General features: G+C 41.1%; 1 protein-coding gene across 2 annotated transcripts in view; it reads right to left on the bottom strand.

Moving 5' to 3' along the window:
* Positions 1 to 19,062, bottom strand: part of ALKAL1 (ALK and LTK ligand 1) — a 109,219-nt gene extending 90,157 nt beyond the window's left edge. For both annotated transcript variants that reach the window (XM_040433487.1, XM_040433488.1), the window contains exon 1: positions 18,522 to 19,062. In XM_040433487.1, coding sequence (XP_040289421.1) covers positions 18,522 to 18,855 — 334 coding nt within the window. In that variant the 5' untranslated portion in view covers positions 18,856 to 19,062. The remainder of the gene's footprint in view (positions 1 to 18,521) is intronic.
* Positions 19,063 to 20,508: the final 1,446 nt, after the last annotated feature.

Raw genomic sequence — 20,508 nt, 5'->3', positions numbered from 1 at the left:
TATGGTATGTATACACAATGTAATGTCAATTGGATATATATGTATATATATATATATATATATATATATATATAAAGAAAATAATGGCGGCACCGGAAGAAAAACACAAGGAGGGTGCTATGTCCAGGGATGTAGCAGCTTACCCCGTCAATGGAAGATGAAAAAACGGACAGCACTCCAGGTAAAAGTTGATGGTGTTTATTCACCCATGTGGATGGCAACGTTTCAGCTCATACAAGAGCCTTTGACAAATATAAAAAAAGGAAAAGTAATAGCGGCACTGGAAACAAGCAGTGTGGGTGCTATGTCCAGGGATATCGCTGCTTACCCCAGATGAACAAAAATGAAGAAAGGACAGCACTCCAAGTAAAAAGTAGTGGTCTTTAATCACCCATGCAGATGGCAACGTTTCAGCTCAAACAAGAGCCTGAAAAAAAAAGCCTGAGCTTGAAAAAGGCTCTTGTTTGAGCTGAAACGTTGCCATCTGCATGGGTGATTAAAGACCACTACTTTTTACTTGGAGTGCTGTCCTTTCTTCATTTTTATATATATATATATATATATATATATATATATATATATATATATACAGTACAGACCAAAAGTTTGGACACACTTTCTCATTCAAAGAGTTTTCTTTATTTTCATGACTATGAAAATTGTAGATTCACATTGAAGGCATCAAAACTATGAATTAACACGTGTGGAATTATATACATAACAAACAAGTGTGAAACAACTGAAAATATGTCATATTCTAGGTTCTTCAAAGTAGCCACCTTTTGCTTTGATTACTGCTTTGCACACTCTTGGCATTCTCTTGATGAGCTTCAAGAGGTAGTCCCCTGAAATGGTTTTCACTTCACAGGTGTGCCCTGTCAGGTTTAATTAGTGGGATTTTTAGCCTTATAAATGGGGTTGAGACCATCAGTTGCGTTGAGGAGAAGTCAGGTGGATACTGAATAGACTGTTAGAATTTGTATTATGGCAAGAAAAAAGCAGCTAAGTAAAGAAAAACGAGTGGCCATCATTACTTTAAGAAATGAAGGTCAGTCAGTCAGCTGAAAAATTGGGAAAACTTTGAAAGTAAGGGCTATTTGACCATGAAGGAGAGTGATGGGGTGCTGCGCCAGATGACCTGGCCTCCACAGTCACCGGACCTGAACCCAATCGAGATGGTTTGGGGTGAGCTGGACCGCAGAGTGAAGGCAAAAGGGCCAACAAGTGCTAAGCATCTCTGGGAACTCCTTCAAGACTGTTGGAAGACCATTTCAGGGGACTACCTCTTGAAGCTCATCAAGAGAATGCCAAGAGTGTGCAAAGCAGTAATCAAAGCAAAAGGTGGCTACTTTGAAGAACCTAGAATATGACATATTTTCAGTTGTTTCACACTTGTTTGTTATGTATATAATTCCACATGTGTTAATTCATAGTTTTAATGCCTTCATAGCCATGAAAATAAAGAAAACTCTTTGAATGAGAAGGTGTGTCCAAACTTTTGGTCTGTACTGTATATAGGTTGAAAAAAGGGCAGCACTCCAGGATAAAAATGAAATCACTCTTTAGTCACCCATGTGGCAATGGCGACGTTTCGGCTCTGCACTGGAGCCTATTTGATATATGTAAATAATAATATAGATTACATTACTTTCCAAACTTTGTACTGGCAAAGTTCTAAGGTCTAACTCCAATTAATATATGAATGTTTCTATTTGACTACCTTTGAATACATATCACCCCCCCCCCCTCCCCATGACACACTGAGGGGTCCAGAAAACAAAAATATAAGCAGCTGTTTGGTCATCAATAGTGATGAGCGGCAGGGGCAATATTTGAATTTGTGATATTTCACGAATATTTTGCAGAATATTCGTCATATATTCGCGAGTTCGAGAATTCGCTATTATTTTCTTTATTGTGAAAATCGGCAATGTAATATTCGCGTAAAGCGCAAGCAGTACAGGGGTGGGTCACTTTTGCTACATTTTCCAAGCTGCTAGAAGTTTCCTGAGACTAAAGAAAATGGTTGGCATGGCAGAACATTAAAAATGGCTTTATATGCAGATAGAGAGTTCCAATATATTTGCGATTGTGCTAATCGTCAATTAATGATGCGCATATTTTGGCACAATACGTGTAACTTCACATTTTAGCAGGTCTGACTACACATTACTGATTGGTGCACTAAGTATTGTTGTGACATCACAGAACTATGTCTGTAGAATGTACTGTATGTATGGACAGCAGAACCTATCACACTACCTAACACCCTGCACTGGAACAGCTACACTATAACAGGATATAACCTACACTGACTATCTCCCACTAACTATCTGTATTATATATATATAAGCTATCTAACTTTCTATCTAATGTGATGAGTGATAAGCACAGAGCACAGCAATGATACTGTTGTCTCTCTCAGAACTTTAAAAAACGGTAGAAAATGGCTGCTGGGGAGGTTCTCTTATATAGTAAGGGGTAGGCAACTTTCCTATTGGTTGCTAGGGATGTTGCTAAGCTCAGACAAAGACATTGCAGCCTTCTCATTGGCCCACAAGCAAGAAGCAGTGAGGGATCATGGGTTCAGATGAAAAAAAATCTAGAATATTCGAAAATATGAATATATATCACTATATTCTAAATATTCACGAATGTGCCGATATTCACGATTAATATTCGCTATTCGAATATTCGCACACAACACTAGTCATCAGTGGATATCTTTTCAGCTGTATAGTCAAATACCTTTTCATAGTGCCATCAAACACCTTAGAGCTCTGCTCCCTGTATCAGCATATTGGAGTTTAAGGGTTAAACAACTTCTTTTCAAATACCCTATCAGGTCATAAAGAGAATTCCCTATCCTGGGAGATATCATCCTCATTTCTCTATGTATTACATGGACGGACTGTCATTTGAACGGCTACAATAAAATAATAACCAGTTCCAGATTGTCCATTGACTATAAACTTCTGAGATCGAGACTTATCTCTGATAGAGATCACAGCCACATGCGGTAATCATGCAGCTGCTGAGTGGGAGTCCCAATGAAAGAGGCTCCCCATAGATAAATCAGGGATGGTTTTCCACCATCCCTGCCTTCCCTCTTGCTCTATATACTGCACAGTATATAGCGATCAGAAATCACTATGCTGCTTCCTTTTCCCACCTTAGCAGTCATCTGATTGAGGAGGAACAGGAGTCTGCGCGAGCTGCTGGGTCCTCACAGACCAAGATCAGCTCTGCAGTGAGGTTGTATAGCACTGTATAGTGTTGTACATACTCTCTCGGGCTTGTATTCCCCCCATAACTATGTCAGAACAAAAAACAATGGCAACTCCTTCTCTACTGAGCCCTGCTGTGTGTCCATAGGTTTATGACTACAGATGGGGTGTTTCTGTAAAGTGCACAATCAGGGTAATAATTATTGAGGTTTGTTTTTAGTAATCGTTGCTGTGTTACAGTAAAATGGATTAAAATGGAACCTCTGCAAAAAAAAAAAAAAAGTTTTAAATTCCACCTAAAGGTTTAACAAAATTGCAAAAATCAGTTTTGAATATTGTGAAGGGTGTATTTTCAAAAATTAGGTAATTTATTGGTGGTTTCTGTTATGTAAGCCCCGCAAAAATCGGTTTTTGAAATGTTCTTAACATTTTTTGAAAATTGCTTCTAAAACTTCTTACGTCCTAAAAAAAAAAAAATTACATTGACAAAATAATAGACCATAGACATATGGTAAATGTTAATAACTATTTTGTAAGATACCATCTGACTTAAAAGTAGAGAAATTTAAATTTAGAAAATTGCTAATTTTTCCAACATTTGTGCCAATTTTGGATTTCTTTATTAACAAAGGTGTAATGAATTGACACACATTTAGCACTAACTTGAAGTGCAATGCAAAAAAATAATCTCAGATCACTTGGATAAGTGAAAGCATTCTAAAGTTATTAGCACATAAAGTGACTCACATCAAATTAGCATAACTTGGCTAGAGGAGAAGAGGGGAAATGGCCTGGTCTGGAAGTTGTTAAACTACTTCCCCCAGCTATAGAGGTGGATAGCCAGTGGTTACAGCAGCAGGACCTGTGTTGATTAGTCAGTCAGGCTGGCTTAGTTTAAAACAGAGTTGTCATAGAAATTTCATATTTTCACTAATATCCAACTGGACCAAAAAGACATACAGTGGCAAACAAGATTTAAACAGTTACTGCACTTTCACAATTTTTTTATTAATTTAATAGCCAATGGTATAACTTGCAAATTTCTAAATTACTTCATTTAAAAAATATGCCTGGTTCCACCTCAAAAAAAGCTGTAAAGTCATGGCCACTAGGGGTCTTACTTCCATCCACCTAATTTGCTGTCAACTACATCTACACAGCTTCTGAATTCACAGGAGCATCCTGCATGTTCCTGTGAAGTAAGCACAGTACTCGAAAAAGGGAGACACCGCCTGATTGTGAGAGAAATGCATCTAGCTGTATAGCTGAAACAGAGGATTATATGGCTGAAAGAGTCTTAGATAAGCCCAAAAAATAACTGTTCCTTCACAGTTGTGATTGTACAAAGAAGCACAGCTACTATGCAAACATTTTTTGAAAACTCAAGTACACTTTAAGCTTGATTTTTGCCTATGCACGTGAAGGGATATGTATGACATGCTTCCAGAATTACGTCCTACATACTGTACTCTATATTGAGTATTGATCTACCAGGAAGAATCATTTAACATCTGTGCTACCAAGAAATATTTACTATTTAAGCTCTGATCATGAGGGGGCTAGGAAATAGCAAGAAATGTAGGGGCACATTTATTAAGATTGGGGTTTTAGATGCCGGTCTTAATAAAGGCCCATAGAGGTTGGTGGATCCGCTGAAGTTATAAAGAGGGGCAGGCCTCTCCATAACTTCGGCGCATCCAGCACCAGCATCCTAGCTGTCTTACATTTAGGCTACTTTCTCACTGGCGTTACTTGTTCCTGCTAGAACAGCCTGCCGGATCCGTAACTATAGTGTACATCCGTGAGCTGCCGGAAGTCTTTCCGGCCCCATTCACTATAATGGGGAGTGGTGTAAATCCAGCAGCATCACAGCAAATATGCCGAGAGGAAACCGGACAAAAAACGATGTGTGCAGTGGTATTTGTCCGGCTGCTTCTCAGCATATTTGCAGTGCTACGGCTGGATCTATGCCGCTCTCCATTAAAGTGAATGGGACCGGACGGACTTCCAGCACCTCATGTATGTACACTATAGTTACGGATCCGGCAGGGGAACAGCCTGCCAGAAAGAGTAATTCCAGTGTCAAACAGGCCTTAGGCCATTTTCTACGCCTGAAAAAGGCATAGAAAATGATGAATGAGATAGGTCTACCGGCCCGTCCCCTTCCCCACTCACTCCGCGCTAAAAAATTTAGACCTGGTGTGAGTGGGGAAAAGTCGCGAATAGTGGCGCAACTAACCACTGGGCCACCATCTGTGCCTGAAGTATGCCTAATTTATCCATATTTTACATTATTAAATGACCACTGAAATGTTTTTGCAAAGACCATACATTTATAGTAATCTATACCCCCTTCACCCAGTAACTGGTGCAAGCATACTGTATATACTGTAGTAGCTTATAGACACTAAACAGAACATTTCAGTAGACCTTGTAACCAGAAACCATTATCTGTAGCTTGGTGTTCAGATATTTGAAATAATAAAATACCACATTTCCACAGTGTTTTACCATATTTTGGCTGGTGAAACGAAATAGAGCCACATCTGCCTCTATTTTTATAACCTGCAGGTCTTCTCAATGATTTTCCAGAAAAGAAATGATATGGCTTTGATGAATATACATATGTTATTTGACCTATTGAAGTATAATACATATGACATGTAGTATTTTACAAATACTCATTAGAGACTTTAATCTTTTGAATGTGAGACACGTGATATTCATGTGTCTAGATGAATATACCCAGAAGACAAGTCATGTGAACAGGACATTTGACACTCCAGGCTGGAGCACATTGCCCTATCAAGTGAGAGCTGTGACTAGACTGACTGTCTAGTGGTCTCAAAGGTACTGTATGTCATCTGACCATTCAGTTTTTTTCTCTTAAGAACATAACGAGGATTAAGAACATAACGAGGAAAACTACATGGCATAGTTTTATTCCGTCCGCCTCTCTGCATGTTTGCCGTGCAGCCGCCGGAACTCAGGCCCGCCCCCGTTATAGTCAATGGGGCCGAAGCGGTAGTCCGGGAGCACGTGTGCACTAGCAGCAGCACGGATCCGACAGGCTGTCGGAGTTCCTTGCTGCTAGTGTGAAAGTACCCTAAAAAATAAATAAATGCAAGCCTTTGACAGATTTTAGGAGTCTTAGGCCTCTTTCACACGGGCGTCACGTTTTTGCTCAGGGTGCGTCCCGGGTGCATTGTGGCAAACCCGCGCGAGTAGGTTTGGGTTCAAGGTTGTGTAGATGTAATTATTTTCCCTTCTAACACGGTTATAAGGGGAAATAATAGCATTCCTAAAACAGAATGCTTAGTAAAATAGGGCTGGATGGGTTAAAAAAATAAAATAAATTTTTTTACTCACCTTAATCCACTTGTTCGCGCAGCCCGGCTTCTCTTCTGTCTTCATCTGTGAGGAAAAGGACCTGTGGTGACGTCACTGCGCTCATCATATGGTCCATCACATGATCTGGGTCATGTGATGGACCATGTGATGAGCACAGTGACGTCACCACAGGTCAGTTTCCTCACAGATGAAGGCAGAAGAGAAGCCGGGCTGCGCGAACAAGTGGATTAAGGCGAGTTAAATTTTTAGTTATATTTTTTTAACCCATCCAGCCCTAATTTACTAAGCATTCTGTTTTAAGAATGCTATTATTTTCCCTTATAACCATGTTATAAGGGAAAATAATATAATGATCGGGTCCCCATCCCGATCATCTCCTAGCAACCATGCGTGAAAATCACACTGCATCCGCACTTGCTTGCAGTTGCTTGCGAATTTCACGCAGCCCAATTCACTTCTATGGGGCCTGTGTTGCGCGAAAAACGCACAAAATAGAGCATGCTGTGATTTTCACGCAACTCACAAGTAATGCGTGAAAATCACTGCTCGTGTGCACAGCCCCATAGAAATGAATGGGTCCGGATTCAGTGCGGGTGCAATGCGTTCACCTCACGCATTGCACCCGCGCGGAAATCTCGCCCGTGTGAAAGAGGCCTTAGGATTTCAGCCTGAGGTAGAAAATGAGAAGGAGCAGTAACAATATATATGAGAGAGGGTTAAGCTCAAGAGAACCAATGTTAAATAGAAAAATTATTAAAACAACTAAAAACTAAATCGTAAACTTTTTTCCAGGAGATGACCTCTTTGAGAAGACCAACTCCTTATCCAAAACAGATTTTCTGTTTTACATTTTCAGTGCCACTTTATATTCACCTCCAGAAGACAACTTTTCAATGCAATTTTGGGTGGTCATCTCAGTGGTGTTATGGTAGATACATTAGGCTTATAAATAGTGTATACAACCAGAGTTACACCAAAGTACAGCAGAGACATCCTGATCCTGATGCTATTCTCAAGTGTTACTAATCTACACATTGGAACATATTCGCTCAACAAGTAGCAGAGAAAGAAAAACAAAAGTGGACAGCCTGATGAAGGTGGCGGCCCGCCACTGAAAAGCGTAGCTAGTCTTTTAATTTTAGTGTTTTATAGTGTTTTATGTCTGTTTTTAATAAATAACTTTTATAGATAGCAGAGCAGCGCACTTTTGTTTTTCTTTTTCTGCTCCTTGTTGAGCGAATATGTTCCTAAGTGTATTCCGCACTCCATCTGGAGGATCCCAGCGAACAAGCGCAGCAGCCTGACCTATCCTCTCTATAGGATAGACCACGTCATTTCCTAGTGTTGTGCCTGGATTTGCACAACATTATTCGGTAAGGTATTCTCAGTTTATATGCTATATTATATTGTAAATTGCACAGTACTGTCGTGCAGGGCCGGATCGAAGGGAGGGCACACGGGTCGCACACCCCAGGGCATATGTCAACCTGTATATGTCAGTGACTTGCAGGAGCAGCAAGGCACTACATGTTAAACTAGGCCCTAAACACGAGTGAGCAGCTTCTGCACCTACAGTATGCCCACTTCTACTGCTCCTAGTACTGTATGAAACACACAGCACTGGCCAGAGAACCTTTTATCTCTCCTCTGTTTCAGAGAAGAGAAATTTTTCTTTGGCCAGTAGTACAAAACCATGCTGCCTCGATTGGCACTGAAATAACATGGGAAATGAATTGGACAATATGGCAGGTCCTCGCAGCTGGCAACAGAAGAAAGAAGATTTCGCCAACAAGAAGTGGCTGCATGAGGAGCTCTTATGTTTGGTAAGTGATTGTTGGAGGGGGGCCAGAGTTCCCCTGTTCCTACTCCCCCCAGATAATCCTGCTAGGTAGTGTCTTCCTCTTGCCCATATCCCCTCACAGAGCCCTGCCACTTAGTGCTGCCCCTTTCAGAATGATCTATCTTGTCTCCAGGCTAAAAGCCTTAGGTTCTTTGGTAAAATGCATTAAAGATACAAATTATTTTTAAATTAAAAATAATAATTATAAGTGAAATACAAAAAGAGTATACACTAGACTATAGACTGACTGCGGTGTTTACACTAGACCATGGACTGACTGACCACAGTGTTTACACTAGACTATAGACTGACCGCAGCATTTACACTAGACTATAGACTGACTGCAGTGTTTACACTAGACCATGGACTGACTGACCACAGTGTTTACACTAGACCATGGACTGACTGACCACAGTGTTTACACTAGACTATAAACTGACCGCAGCATTTACACTGGACTATAGACTGACTGCAGTGTTTACACTAGACCATGGACTGACTGACCACAGTGTTTACACTAGACCATGGACTGACTGACCAGTGTTTACACTAGACTATAGACTGACCGCAGCATTTACACTAGACTATAGACTGACTGCAGTGTTTACACTAGACCATGGACTGACTGACCACAGTGTTTACACTAGACCATGGACTGACTGACCACAGTGTTTACACTAGACTATAGACTGACCGCAGCATTTACACTAGACTATAGACTGACTGCAGTGTTTACACTAGACCATGGACTGACTGACCACAGTGTTTACACTAGACCATGGACTGACTGACCACAGTGTTTACACTAGACTATAGACTGACCGCAGCATTTACACTGGACTATAGACTGACTGCAGTGTTTACACTAGACCAGGGCTGGCCAACCTGCGGCTCTCCAGCTGTTGCAAAACTACAACTCCCAGCATGCCCAGACAGCCTACAGCTATCAGCCTACAGCAGGGCATGGTTGGAATTGTAGTTTTACAACAGCTGGAGAGCCGCAGGTTGGCCAGCCCTGCACTAGACTATAGACTTACCACAGCATTTACACTAGACTATAGACTGACTGCATTGTTTACACTAGACTATGGACTGACTGATTGCAGGATTTACACTGGACTATGAACTGACTGACTGCAGCATTTACACCAGAATATGGACTGGCTGACCGCTGTGTTTACTCCAGACTATGGACTGACTGACTGACTGCAGCATTTAAACCAGACTATGGACTGACTGACCTCAGCATTTACACTAGAATATAGACAGACATAAATGAGAGCTTACACCAGACTATGGACTGACTGGTTGCAGTGTTTACACTGGATTATGAACTAACTGACTGCAGTGTTTACACTAGACTATGGACTGACCGCAGCATTCACACTGGACTATGAACTGACCACAGCATTTACACCAGACTGTGGACTGACTGATTGCAGGATTTACACTAGACTATGGAATGAGCGACCTCAGTGTTTCCACTAGACTATGGACTGACTGACCGCAGTGTTTAAACTAGACTATGGATTGACTGCAGCATTTACACTGGACTATGAACTGACCACAGCGTTTACACCAGACTGTCGACTAATTGATTGCAGGATTTACACTGAACTATGGACTGACTGACCGCAGCGTTTACTCCAGACTATGGACTGACTGACCTCAGCATTTACATTAGAATATAGACTGACATAAAGGAGAGCTTACACCAGACTATGCACTGACTGACCATAGCTTTTATGCCAGACTGTAGCATTTACTCCAGACTATAGACTGACTGACCACAGCGTCATATAGACTGACTTAAAGCAGAGCTTACACCAGACTATGGACTGACTGACTGCAGTGTTTACACTGGACTATGGACTGACCGCAGCATTTACACTGGTCTATGATCTGACCACAGCATTTACACCAGACTGTGGACTGACTGATTGCAGGATTTAGACTAGACTATGGAATGAGTGACCTCAGTGTTTCCACTAGACCAGGCATCCTCAAACTGCGGCCCTCCAGCTGTTGCAAAACTACAACTCCCAGCCTGCCCAAACAGCCTACAGGTATCAGCCTACAGCAGGGCATTGTGGGAGTTGTAGTTTTACAACAGCTGGAGGGCCGCAGTTTGAGGATGCCTGCACTAGACTATGAACTGACTGACCGCAGTGTTTAAACTAGACTATGGATTGACTGCAGCATTTACACTGGACTATGAACTGACCACAGTGTTTACACCAGACTGTCGACTGACTGATTGCAGGATTTACACCGAACTATGGACTGACTGACCGCAGCGTTTACTCCAGACTATGCACTGACTGACCTCAGCATTTACACTAGAATATAAACTGACAGAAAGCAGAGCTTACACCTGACCTTACTGACTGACCATAGCTTTTATACCAGACTGTGGACTGACTAGCAGCAGCATTTATGCCAGACCTTAAAGTGGCAGCAGCGGACAGGCATTTAGCTCAGGGACATCACATTTCCCCTCCACAAATGCAGCAGATTTTTTCCACAGAGGCCTCCATCATGCTTAATCCGGTCCTGCATACATGTACACATAGAAGAACTGTCTGACCAGTACACTTCATAACTTCAGCACTACACAGAAGTGTTCAAATGAAGAAAAGAAAATGCATTTGACTATTCCACACTGCTCTGTTCCAGTGGCAAGGCTCTGGTCTCTATTACTTCCGGACCACGGCGTGTAGGTGAGTCCATTTTTTACCTGCATTTCAATACTGTTCTGAAGTCATTTGTTTTGGGGGTCACACAACCTATTTAAAGAGAACCTGTTACCACAAAATGCAGAAGGAGGTGAACAGATTGATATATATATATATATACTGTATATATAATTTTTTTTTCTTAAAGATTCAATAAAGCTTGTAATTTTATAAATTTAAAGGGGTTGTCCAGGCTTTCTCTATTGATGACCTATCCTATGTCATTAATATCAGATCGGCAGGGGTCTGACACACAGCAACTCCGCCGATCAGCTGTTTGAGGAGACGGCGTGTGCCCATAGACACACAGCGGAGAGCGGGAAGAGAGAAGGGATACGGCACGTGCGCACTGCGAACACCGTCTCCTCAATCAGCTGATCAGTGGGGGTGCCGGGTGTCTGACCCCCGCCGATCTGATATCAATGACCTATCCTGAGGATAGGTCATCAATATTAAAAGTCCAGAGAGCCCCTTTAAGTTCTCTGTGTAAGTGTGTATACAGAGATAAATGTTAGTCACAACTGAACTTAAAGAGGACCTTTCACTAGTTTAAAAACTAAAAACTAACTATATCAGTGGGCAGAGCGGCGCCCAGGGGTCCCCCTGCACTTACTAGTATGTCTGGGCGCCGCTCCGTTCGCCCCGGTATAGGCTCCGGTGTCTGCAGCTCCCTCTGTTGTACGGGGCAGAGTTTTTGTATTAGGGTTGTCCCTTGCTGCAGCGCTGGCCAATCGTAGCGCACAGCTCATAGCCTGTTTGGTGGGGTGTCAGGTGTTGGATCCCCCAACTGATCATACAAAGATGACCTATCCTGATGATAGGTCATCAATATTAAACTCTGGGAGCATAATAAGGATTGAAACCTGCGCTGTGATTGGTTGCTATGAGCAACAGAGGACATTTTTCTTATAGCCAATATCATAAATCTCTCCCAGACTGTCAAATATCTACCTTTTTATGCCTTAGTGCTTTTACCCTCTGCTATAAAAGTAATATTCTGGTAATTATAGGGTAATAAACTAACAATATGTAGTAATGTAAAACATGTCAAATTTATTTCAATGTAAGTGAAATACATTGGGTGAGATTTATTAAGACCACCGCTCTCTGCACTGGTCTTGATATTCCCTGCGCTGCTGGAGGATGTGCCTAATTTTTGGCGAGATGCAGGCGTCCTCATAAATTAGGCTCATCCTCTTACAGTCCGTGCGCCTCAACAGAAATCTACGACACCTCAGAGCTGCCGTATATATTTGGCTTCATGTAATCAATGTGTGAAAACTCTAGGGATTTGGCTAGCTATTATTAGAGTTGTTGGCAATTTTATAAAATGGACCCCAAAACAACGCAGAAGTTAACAATTTGAGTTGAGGTGGAGTGTGTCTTAATACAGATGTTACATGTGTTATCGGTGCATAGAAGATGAAGAAACGTCTGCGTAGACTATCAATGCATTCTCAGATCTTAGCTGGAATCAATAATAGAGAACATAGGGACTCACATTTGGACCTGGATACATATGGAATCAGTTTCCTCCACAATTCTGATTTTATTCTATTTTTAAAGGAAATTGTGCTTTATATAATGCGTGCTCATGTTTATTGCTTTCAAGAGATGGAGATATTTATTAGATCCATCTTGGGGGAAAAAAGAGTCAATTCACTTTAAATATTTTCTATAAAATTCCTGACCTTAACAGAAACGATTGGATCAAGATTTATAGGGATACAGTATATAGAAGCTGTAATAAATTATGAATGTTCTGTGATAGAGACTTTTTTCTGTATTTGCGTATAGCCAATCTATACATTTTTTACATATTGACAGGATATGTCATAAATGTTCAAGAACAGGTCTTGGTCCCGTAGCAGCTAGGAATGGAGAAGTGACTGCACATCTGTAGCTCTCTCCATTTACTTCTATATGAGTTCCGAAAACAGTTCCGTACGTATGCTTGTCAAGAAAGTGTCAGTGGACCATATGCTGCTTTAAAGATACATTCTGGAATTTCTGGCAAATTATAATTCCAGTAGACATTTACTATCTGTCCACTGTGTGCCCTCACTCTATAAAGATCTTCAAAACTTGCCAAAACTGCTGGGTGAGTTGTTACGGTGGCAGCATGCATGATTGACCACCTCTGCATACAGTGTCTGGGATCTCCTGTTTTAGAGATTGGTGGGGCTCTGATTGCTGGGAGGATAGGCAAAGAATGTTATCAACAAAAATAACTCTATAGGCCAGTAAATAATATACTATGGTATCATCTGTAGCATTCACTAACACTTTAACTAGAGAATGAATTGGAGCTTTCCCTGTGCCTTATTTATAAAGTAACACCACCTTGAATGAAACTAGTTATCGTCTAGGAACCAACAATCCTAGACCTCTGACAAGAATTAGTCAATGGCTCCTTTAGAATGCCTGGTGTTCGGGCAGATTATCCCTTACGAACATTCGTACGAACACTGGTTAGAATAAATCTACCGGTATAAAGGTGCTGCAGATTACCTAATGAACGAGCAAAACGTATGTTCCTCGGGTGGGTAATAGGATCATTTATGCGGACACCTAAATCATCGTTTTCCAGCAGCAGATAGCACTCTGCTGCCAGAAAACAATGAGTCTGTATGGGGACGAGTGATGGGATTAGTGATCGCTCCTCTCCATACAATGGAGGAGATTGCTGCATGTAAATGAAGAGGTCCACTCCGCTCATGAGCAGATGATTGTCAGGAAGGAACGTTCCCTTCCCAACAATCATCTTCTCCATCGAGCAGTGTAAAGTGGCCTTAAAAACAGAGTTCATTCCTAATTTTCCAAGTCTAAGATTCAGAGATTAGAGGAGTAAATATTTAATAGTGCATGATAAGCCATTTGTTATGCTACTTTACGATGATCGTATGATGTGCCTTCCATGGTTTACGATACAGAGATGAATGGCATGCTTAAGTGAAGTCAACTACATACATTTATCATAGCTTCTTACTGACGTATGTTTCTCTGCCTGCATCAAATTGTCCATGCAAAATTTATGGCTACACGTACTGCATAGAGTAACTGGTTTAGACTAAGTTCACAGCGCATTTGTGGTGTACTGTTTAATGCAGACTCCAGGAATCTCTTCCAACTTACAGTATATGCTAACATGCTCCTAGAATTAAATGGGCTAATATCGCCCAACAAAAGAGCATTGTGCACATTTGTTGAGTGATCAACGGCACCTTTATATAGGCCAATGAGCGTTCGGAAGACTGGCCCAATACTTGACCGGTGTTAAAGGGCCCTTAGTGACTAGATGTTTCCAGTAGAGCACTTGTCAAAGAAGACATCCCTATGCTTGCACAAGCTATCCATATCTAGTAAACTGTACATAACTAGGATAGCTCAGGAGAACATATATTTCTGGGTAGATGGTGACTCATGGTGTCGTTTAATAGGTGAGCAGTCTAAACAAATGTTAGCTGGGGGAAGGGCCTTAGTCATTGATTTGTCCTCCTCTAGCACTGAATTGGGTTTTTACCAAGTGAGGCAGAAACTAGACCAGAGTTATTGGCTTTTGTTTCAAATTAACTCACTGGACAGAGACATCAGTTCATCACAAAAACCTTTCCACTGTGTTACATCCCATTATACATCAATTCTTCTCCCTGCATGGTCCGGGGACAAAACAATAACCTGATCTATAAATGTAAAAAGTCATCTGTGAAGCACATTTACTTATGGAGAATGCAGCTGAAGCCAATTTGACTTTCCTTTGCTTTTCAAACTGATGTGAAGGCTTGGGAAATAATGACAAAGAATTTTTAATGTGCTTTTCACCCAAGGACTGAAACTGCAGGGATAGTTATGTAGCTGGGGCAACTCTCTTGAAAGTCAGCGGCTGTCGACCCCGACACACAATGCACACTAGGGTCAATTTCGTAGGAAGTCAATTTATCTGTCTGTATATTTTTGATGTGGGTAAGGAACTGGATTACCCAGAGAAAAACTCACGCAAATATGAGGAGAACATACAAATTCCATGTTAATATACTCCCCAGTCAGATTCGATCCCAGGACCCCAGGGCTGCAAGGCACCGGTGTTAGACTTACAGTAGGTAATCCATGAAAATTTACTGCGTTCATATTTTACATATTCTCTGTTCCACTACTTAAAGGGAACCTGTCACCGGAATTTTGTGTATAGAGCTGATGACATGGGTTGCTCGATGGCCGCTAGCACATCCGCAATACCCAGTCCCCATAGCTCTGTGTGCTTTTATTGTTAAAAAAAAACCTGATTTGATACATATGCAAATTAACCTGAGATGAGTCCTGTCCTGGAGATGAGTCAGGGACAGGACTCATCTTAGGTTAATTTGCATATGTATCAAATCATTTTTTTTACACAATAAAAGCACACAGAGCTATGGGGACTGGGTATTGCGGATGTGCTAGCGGCCATCTAGCAACCCATGTCCTCAGCTCTATACACAAAATCCTGGTGACAGGTTCCCTTTAAATCCTTGTGTGCAAAACAGAAGGTATAATGGCACTCGGTGACTTGTGAGAGTTAAGAGCTTGTTCACATATGATTTTGCATTGTGCTTTTCAACTTCCTTCACTTATGTTTTTAGCTGCATTTAAAAAAAAATCAACCAAAATGCCTTAGAAATTATTCTCCGGTAGTTACAATCTTTTTACTTTAGTCTAGACCGTACAGTGATGAATACGAATATGGGTTAGGACAGGAAAACTAACTATTGCAGCTTAACACCACAGCTGCAAGGTGGCAGTATTTTCTCATAAATGCATTGGCCTACATGTGTCTATAGAAGCAAGGACCCTTCAGTTCTACACTTTGCCAGAAAATGTAAGAAACTGCATTCATAATAGACGTGCACAGAGAACGTCACAATCTCGTGTTAAACACATTTTCAAAAACATCAGCAAGGCCCTGTTCCCATCTGTTTATAACTGAAACCATGATGCAGTGCTGGAACGGTCATGGGATGGACACCTATCGTGCCCTATTGACCGCCTTGAGTACGATTGGGGCTGTCAATGCCTGCAAGGTGCCCATTGCTTTACCAGGAGAATACAGCTGATTGCAATGTGACAGAATCTGTAACGGATACAGATGTGAACATGGCCTAAGAAGATAAAAACCTACAGCCTAAAACATGCAAAAAGGAAAAGACATGCAACACAGGGCAGTTTTTTTCATTAAGTTCTTTACTACTTGGAGGTCTATGGGAGAAAAAATGCTTCACATAGAGGGGCATTCAGCAGTGTTTATGCCACTATTGTTTTTGGCATAAAAAAAGTCACAAATTATGGGATATGCCATATATGGGCCATAATCAGCGACTTTTTGAGATTTTGTAAAGTGACCCCAAAGTAGGGGGAGCTCAGTGGAATGGGGCTTTGCAGAAACTGGTATAAGTTACAGCTGAAGTCTATGCCAACCCCTATCTGGTGCATGGACTAGCAGAGAAGCGACACATTTATTAAGAGGCATCCCAGCACGCAGGTATCAAGACGGGCGTATGGGATAAATGTGCCTCATAGAGCCTGCTGTGTTTTAGAAATATCATACCATGCTCTTAAAATCACACATAGTGCTTCACATTAAAACAAAATGTACTGCGTGCACAGAAATTCCTTTCCAGACACTCACAGCAAGATGTGTAGCTTTTAGAGATGAGAAAAAATAATTCTACGCTAATCAAATTTGTTACAAATTACTCAAATACACATTTCGGGGAATCCGAAACATCAGTGATTCATTCTACATGAATCATTCCAAATGGTGCCCATGATTTTACGGATCAGACAACCAAGAAGAGGACGTGTTGGAAGATCCAGCACAGGTCATAAAATTCATGAGTTCTTTATTGAGGATTCTAATTAATACATACATGTGTGGTTACAGAGCCTCCGATACTCCTGTTAACGTGTTTCGAACATATTAGATGTCATTAGTCATAACCGGAGACAAGTGGTATGTGGACTCGGTAGATATACTCTATGTCAGGTGCACATACCACTTTTCTCCATCTGATATGCCCAAAACGCGTTATCGGAGGCTCTGTCCCCATACATACATGTATTGATTTGAATCTTCAATAAAGAACTCATGGATTTTATGACCTGTGCTGGATCTTCCTACATTGTTTGAGCGGGCCTGATTCAGACCTATTTGGGCTCAGCTTGTATCCTAACTCAGGTGAGCTGGAGTTCCATACTCTGTCTAAACCAAGAAGAGGACATCTGCCACCAATCAGAATTTTTTTTTAAAAAAATCAGACAGTGCAGTGTGATATTAAACAGTCTCCTTGTTACTGCTGGCTTCCATCCATTTACCCATAGCCATATATGTCACTCTCACTTTGACATTACTACTGCTGTCTTGGCGTTAAATCTGGAAAGAGGTTGGATACAATCCTAGGAGACCCCAGGGTGTCTTACATGTCATTCCAGGTCCACTGAGGAACTTTCAGTTCTGGCTGAACTTATTTGAACTGAATCTGACAACCCATATGACCGAATCTGACCCAAAAATACATTTTGGGAAACTCACTCATCTCTAGTAGCTATCCTTGCCAAAAGCTGCAAATATACATACAAATGCTAGACTTTTTTATGTAGAAAAAGTTGCTAAACTAGGACTCCTATAAGTTACAAAATGTTGAGCCATACATATTAACTGATAAATGATCAGCCTCAGAGGAGTTCTGAAACAAGGAACAAAATGATGTGTGACATTCTGCATAGATTTGTGCTGTTTTTCATGCTGGTACCGAGAGTATTCATGTTGTGTTTGGTCAAACAAGTGTGAATAAAGAATATCAATGATCAATAGCGCAACTTGTGTCAATGTGTAATAATAGTTATAGAAAAATCATGAGGCTAAAGATAAAATCCTGCTGAAAGAAGATCATAGGAATTTGCTGTAGAACATTGATTGAGAACTACAAGAGCCCCATTGTCTCCTGACAAGAGTTAGGCATTTACAGATTTGGTCTGACAGTTGTAACCACAATACCTGACACATTATTTCACCAAGCACATGACAAGTTCTTTACCATGGGAGAATTGTGAATTTGTGATGTTTCTCCTTAAAAATCATTGCATTGTGTATGGTCAGATTAGCACAGGCTGTCTGAGAGTAATGCTCAGCAGTGTGAAGATACAGTAGATAGTCAGTGCTGAATCCAAGCCTGATACCAGCATGAAATCCCCTCTAAAGCGATTAGAGACTCTGGAGGGAGATAAAACTACTAGATGTCTTAAGGATTGGATTACACTGTAGAAACTTGGTGCTTTTCCTGTGCATGAATGGAAGGGGCAGAGATCAGGAAGCTTAGGAGGAGATTCACTTACCTGAAGGTCTCTTGCTGCTGGTCCTTGGAGAAGTTCTCTCCCTGGAGGACAGTCTGTGGTTGCCACCATGCTCTGTAGAGTAAGCAGTCCCCTCGCTGTACCGCCTGGTAATGACTTTGCCACTTTCTCTGCTAGTGCTACTGTCCCCAATGACCTGCACAATAAGATCTAGAAGAGTTCTCCTCTCTCCAGACTGCGCTTCACTGATGCCCTGGACAGAGGAGGTGACCAGCAAGAAGGAGATGGCCAGTACTGCCTGCCATTTCCTCGCCCTCTGCATCTCTCCCTTTGCGATCCTAGGGAAGAGAGAGGGAGGAAGACAAGGGTTACACATGCTAGCTTCTGCCCTTCATCATCTTCGGGCTGCTCATGGTGATCTTGGACAATACAGGACCCTGGGGTGTTCCTAGGAAGAACTTCAAGCAGTCAGAGGGGTACTGAAGTAATGCAAAAGACAAAGCTGAGGAGGAGGAGGAGGAGAAGCTGCTGCTGATGAAGATAACTACTGCTAAATTCCCATTAACGATCAAACAACCCGCACTCATCCCTTTCTCCAGCTGTTATAATCCATCCAACTAGCACACCCTCCTCCCAGGGCACAGCCACTAATGACTGGCCTCCCTAATTGAGTGGCCAGACTCTCCACCCTCCAGGCTGCCTCTCATCCCACATCTTCCAGGGCACATTTATAGCTCCGGATTAGAAAAGGTATTAACAATGCAGATGATACAATCCTGGCTTTGTTTGGGATTTACTCAGCTTTCTTCCTTCATCATTATTGTCGGGTTTAGGAAACTCACAAGGTCTGCCTGGCACTTGCTGGGATTCGGTGCAATGTAACAGCTACGGCATGCAGATGTTGTAGATACTGCCCACACCACGTGCAATACCTACCTACAGTCAGTACAGTGACAGTAAGTGCACATTTATTCTAGAGTTTACAGGGGACTAAAGGTACAGTGCAGTGCAATGAAGTTGTTTGACTTGCTGGGACTTGTAGTTCTGACAGGTTCTGTGCATCTTTTGCCTATTACTTGTTTTAAGACAGACTGTGAAAGCATACCAGACACATTCCTGTAACAAACATGAATCGTCTGTCCATATTTGCATGACATATCTTTGGAAGTGAAGCACCAGAGAAGGTTGTGTAATCAGATGTAAGAGACTGGGATCTACAGGTGAATATGTTATTTAGGGAATGGGGGAAGGGTAAGGTGGAGGGACTACATCAAAGTATACATGAGAAGCCTAACAACTGCCTAATGTATACAGGTATATAAGGTGGGTAAACTGTCAATGTATTCAGTATAATAGGTGGATGGATGGATGGATGGATAGATAGATAGATAGATAGATAGATAGATAGATAGATAGATAGATAGATAGATAGATAGATAGATAGATAGGAGATAGATAGGATATGGATATATAGATATGAGATCAATAAGTAGGAGATGGATAGATAGGAGATAGATAGATAGATAGGAGATGGATAGATAGATAGATAGATAGATAGATAGGAGATGGATAGATAGATAGATAGATAGATAGATAGATAGGAGATGGATAGATAGATAGATAGATAGATAGATAGATAGGAGATGGATAGATAGATAGATAGATAGATAGATAGATAGATAGATAGATAGGAGATGGATAGATAGATAGATAGATAGATAGATAGGAGATGGATAGATAGATATGAGATCAATAAATAGGAGATGGATAGATATGAGATAGATAGATAGATAGATAGATAGATAGATAGATAGATAGATAGGAGATGGATAGATAGATATGAGATCAATAGATAGATAGATAGATAGATATAATTATTGTAGACTCTCAATGTGTTCATTATATATATACACACACTGGAGGTAGTCTCTATAATGTACTTATGTATGTAAATGCATATATATGTATGTAGAGTGTCAATGTATTCAGTATAATATATATATACTGTAAATATAAAATGCTTGTAGAC

Source organism: Bufo bufo, chromosome 5 (genome assembly GCF_905171765.1).
Source record: "Bufo bufo chromosome 5, aBufBuf1.1, whole genome shotgun sequence".
NCBI lineage: Eukaryota > Metazoa > Chordata > Amphibia > Anura > Bufonidae > Bufo > Bufo bufo.
This window is presented reverse-complemented; position numbering and strand designations above follow the sequence as displayed.